This window comes from Bremia lactucae, linkage group LG16 (genome assembly GCF_004359215.1).
Source record: "Bremia lactucae strain SF5 linkage group LG16, whole genome shotgun sequence".
Taxonomy (NCBI): domain Eukaryota; phylum Oomycota; class Peronosporomycetes; order Peronosporales; family Peronosporaceae; genus Bremia; species Bremia lactucae.
The window spans coordinates 2,207,684-2,212,352 of NC_090625.1; the positions used below are offsets into that span (position 1 = coordinate 2,207,684).

Sequence of the window (4,669 nt, forward strand, 5' to 3'; positions counted from 1 at the left end):
CAGATAAGATAGAGATAAGAATTCAATTACATGTTTAGTATTAGATTATAATCAAGTTAGCGTTTACAAAGATAGAAAAGAGACAGTTAATTATATTAATACAATTTTCATTTTACCCTCTTTAAGCTAGTTACCTTAAAGGGAAGTCTTCCTCTGCACGTACTAGTGTACGTGAAATAACGTAAGGCACCACTCGCAACTGAAGCAGTGCGAAGTGGACTTGTACTGAAGCAGTACAAGTCGTAGTGCCCCGTTACAATTGGCCATTTGTTGGCACTTGCCTCCGCCAGAAATCAATTATATAGATATCATCTTCACATTTGCTTACTTGCCGGTGTTAGAATATGACGGCGTATTGAAAAAGTAATCACATGGGGATATGTATTACTTTGCACGCAACAAATGAGTAAAATTTATGATACTTGTGCTTGCAATGGTAAAGTATAGTGATTATATGATCAGGATAGCACTTTTGCAGAGTTCTCGTACTACACTCCTAATCTTAGAGCTTGCACTTTCCAACATGTGCCCTCACAGCTTATTTAACGATAATTTAGGCAAAAGTTTTGCATATCTTTATTGCTTGGTGGAGCTCTCGACAAAATCGCGTTTTTTTTAAGAGTATGTTGATTTACCATCTTGCTCGTTTCGTCCGATGCTAGAAAAGCAAAGCTGCACCGTAATGTAATCGAGATTAGATAAATTGTCTTGTATTCGTTCGGAGGACTACCTGGAGCTGGCAGATTCGGTATCGTGTTATTTTTTGCAATCCCCTACGAGCGTAAAATCCATTGAATAATAAGCTTAATCAAAGTGAAACGACAGCGGCCTAAATACTTCGCAAGGCAATGTTGTGCGCTCATTGAAGGTTTAAACGAATGCACACAAGCTCTATGAGCGCTGTATCTATGATAGAACCCTGCTTTGCATCGCAGACGTGTATACCAGTGACGATTTTTACAAGTATGCAGTTAGACAGTGTCTGACTGAACATATTTTCCTTTAGCCTCCTCGTAACTTTATAACTACTCAGCTGGTTGGACCGACAAGCATTCCGAGAGTTCAGCACTCGTTGTCTCGTCTTGGTGTAGGCGGACATAATCATTTTCTATAGATTTATGAGGGAAGAAGATAATGAGGCACTGTGGTCGACAACCTTCTTCAACATTTTGTCCTGTCCCGCAATTTACGACATAAAAATGAAGTTGATGTAAGAATGGACGAATTGCCTCGTCTCTTCGGTGATGCTTGAAGTAGCCGCTTGGCCAGAAAAATTTCTACAATCCACGTGGTGGCAAGAAAAAAATGGGCTATTTTTGTGCTTGCAAGGGCCGTTTCAATTCTGCTGGTTCAACTTAGTAGTTCAATTGCGTGCGGGTTCGGGGAACGCTGCGATTGGGTCTTGTCGTCTGGCTGGCCTTTTTAACCCATTGATCTGTGGGCAATGCGGTGCACGCTTCTTAAACGTTCATTTTCGTTTTTTCTCAGGTTGCAAGTTTGCACGATAAAATAAAATTGCGCGCAATTGGGTGTGAATGATGAAACGATCTCGTGCGTGCAACGACCTTGTGGCACTGGCCACGGAAGCCTCGGCGCACCGAATTAGTACCGAAAGCTCTTTACGATGCGCCGTGGACGACTGGACGCCTTTTGTAGAAGGCATGCCCCACCGGTGTAAGCGCTCGCGAGCGGCGGTGATTTCTGGTGACGAAGACAGCAATGAGCCGGCATTGCACGAACAGCACCGGTTACAATGTATGGTGACGATCAATGATGTTGATCTTGGCAGCGCGGACGCGAAATTACGTTCGTCTTCGGTGACGTGCTTAATCGACAGCTTGCCACTGCACCGCACCTCGCGCGAAAACATGCTTTCGAGGAAAAAAAAACAGCGGCTTGAAGAAGGCATACGATGCTGGAGTGATTTGGCCGTCACTGACAGTATGACAATTGATCAGACAACGCTACGGGCAAAGCCGCATCTCACGTCGACGGCAGTGACACCCGAGTCGCGCATCTTGCGTGGTCTGCGCCTCCATCGTGAATCCCGGTGCATCAATCAGCGAAACAAGCGCCAAGTTCAGCCATTCGACATGACATCGTTTATTATGCTATCCATCTCTTCCAAACCCTGATGGAAGGTTAATAAATAAAAACGCAGCGACTAGAATCACCCTAGCAAAGGAGACATTCAACAGGCTTGACGGAGTAGGCCAGATGAGATGTTCATTCGTGGCCAATACTGCCGTCACTCTTAATGAGAAGGTGGAAGGCTCCCCAACTTCAGCGTATTGATTATTTCTCACCAAATCTTCGCCGCCAATCTCGACACTATTTATTGGAATTCAGTCCTACTATTGTAATTCATGAACATAGAAATTCGTTGTGGCATCTAATCATGTAGCAGATCAGCTGCATCTCTTGAATAAAACTTAACTTATTTACACAAAAAGGGTTCGCACCCAGCTTCACCAAAATTTAGGTGCTCGAGCTAATCTATATTCTTGTATAGGATACCATGCACAATATAAAAGGTCGATCGTCATATCAGGAAGTAAAAAAACTCACCAATTTCAAGCATGTGATTCAGAATCTGATGGTGTTATGCAAGAACAATGAGCAAAATTGCTATAAGTTTTTGTTCGAAAAAATGTTTTTGTATAGGAATTGTATCCAAGCGACATTTATTATTACTTATTTTAATACGATAATTTCCTGGACTTGAAGATAAACAACTAAAGACCATGCTGTGCGTAACTTCAAGCTAAATGCTTGCCCAATCTGTTCAGGTGTACGATTTTGTCTTTACAGTCCTTCTGTAATCGTTGCAGCTAGTTTAAGCCACCAATTGTTCTCTGTTTACGCTTCTAACATAGGGTACGACGCACTGTATATACTTTTACAAATCGAATTATGAATTGTAACAGGATCGAAAGGTACTGTGATTTTAATGAAAACGCAACATCTGCTCGAACCGACCACCAACATGTCATAGACGACTTTGCCGTCCCAATCACCGTAATTTCAAGCGCTGCCACTGGCTCAATCAATGCACGCTTAGTTTTTCAAGGTCGAAGCTTCGTGAACGTGGTTCTCGTTTAGTAGCGCAATATTTGCATCAAACGTTTTCCAGTTTGCAAGCTACATCCTCACCCCAGCATAAATGCACAGAAGCACAGAAATGTACTCATGTACTTACGAAGAATATATGCTGAGCCCGTCCACCACCAAATTCAGTTTGTCCGAAGCCCCAGGATGGCGTCTTTTCTCACAGATTGAAAAAAAACATTAATGATTTGCATGATCCATCTGGGCAAATATCATTCTTTTTGGATTGAAACTGGTTTGAGCCTTTTAATTTGTCTTTCATGTCTCGTATTCCGTTGCTGCTTTCAAACCTTTTCTTAAGGGCAAGTAGTGACTACATTATTTGCTCCAACAGCCTCCAAACGCTATTGAATGTCTCGTTGCCAGCGCGTTCGTGTCACACACAATACTAATTTATGGCCATTTATTATTGAATTTGGCTCTTGCTCGTTGACGTCTTTGTTACGTCATAATCCATAACGATCGAATGAAAATGAGTGATTGTGGCATCTAGGAGGTAGTGACCACTTGTACACCTTCACATTTAAGTTCGATATACAGTCCATCACCTCATTAGACAATAATCGCCTGTCCACATAACAAAACACAGCTAACGATCTCAGAAAAACTTTTGACTTAGAAACAAACGAAAACTAATTTTCGTTTGATAAAGTAAAAGCGTATAAATCAAAAAGAGTGTTAGCCAAGCAGACATACAATGTCCTCATATTTGTTGCGAGCCGCAACCTGCGCAGCCGTGAGTCCTTCTTCGTTCTCCATTGCCAGCAAACCCTCATCCGCTTCATGTTGCGAGCAATGCTTCAAAAGCAGCTCAACGGCCTCGATGCGTCCTCGACCAGCCGCAATATGAAGCGCTGTCTCATGCTTCTTCGTTAGCTGCGTAGCGACACTCTGATTTGCGTCCAGCAGCAAAGCCAGCGAGTCCACATTGCCGCTATAAGCTGCACCGTGGATTGGCGCCCATCCCCGGTAGTCCTGGGCCAGCAAATTTGCGTTGTGCGCCAGCAGCTCGCGCACTGTCGCCTCGGAGCTTGCCAACACGGCAAAGTGAAGCGGCCGCCGCTTAAACATGCGCTTTTCGACGGCGTTGACGTCTACGCTATACTGTAGTAGCAGGCGCACCGCAGCCGCCTCCCCGCGGTCACAGGCCCAGTGCAGCGGCGTAAGCCCGTACTTGTCGAGTGTCATGCCCTGCGAGGCATCAATATGCAATATTTCGCGCAAATCGCTGACTCGACCATCCCTGGCCGCTGAGTGAACAGGGGTGGTGTCCAACTCTTCGTGCAACTCGTCTACACCTACCTGAGGCGAATGGTATTGTGTCATAGTTATTAAGCGATATGACAGGCAATTGATCCACGAAATAAGTAGGTAGGCGGCACAATTGAAGAAACTATTGTAATAGGGTGAAAAAAGAGCTATTAAACGAAACTATTTTTTTTTAAACAACAATAAAAATACTAATTGAAAATTTTAAAAATATACCAAAATAATCAAAAATAAAAAATATACCAAATAATCAAAAAATATACTAAAATATACCAAAATAATTAATAAATAA

General features: G+C 43.0%; 2 protein-coding genes across 2 annotated transcripts; one reads left to right on the top strand and one right to left on the bottom strand.

Moving 5' to 3' along the window:
- Positions 1 to 1,538: 1,538 nt before the first annotated feature.
- Positions 1,539 to 2,450, top strand: CCR75_008005 (uncharacterized protein; the record flags this gene model as incomplete). Its single annotated transcript, XM_067966060.1, has 1 exon — positions 1,539 to 2,450. The coding sequence occupies one exon, from the start codon at positions 1,539 to 1,541 to the stop codon at positions 2,133 to 2,135; it is 597 nt and encodes a 198-aa protein (XP_067815862.1). The 3' UTR covers positions 2,136 to 2,450.
- A 1,336-nt stretch (positions 2,451 to 3,786) lies between these two features.
- Positions 3,787 to 4,434, bottom strand: CCR75_008006 (uncharacterized protein; the record flags this gene model as incomplete). Its single annotated transcript, XM_067966061.1, has 1 exon — positions 3,787 to 4,434. One exon carries the CDS (start codon positions 4,432 to 4,434, stop codon positions 3,787 to 3,789), a length of 648 nt encoding a protein of 215 aa, XP_067815861.1.
- Positions 4,435 to 4,669: the final 235 nt, after the last annotated feature.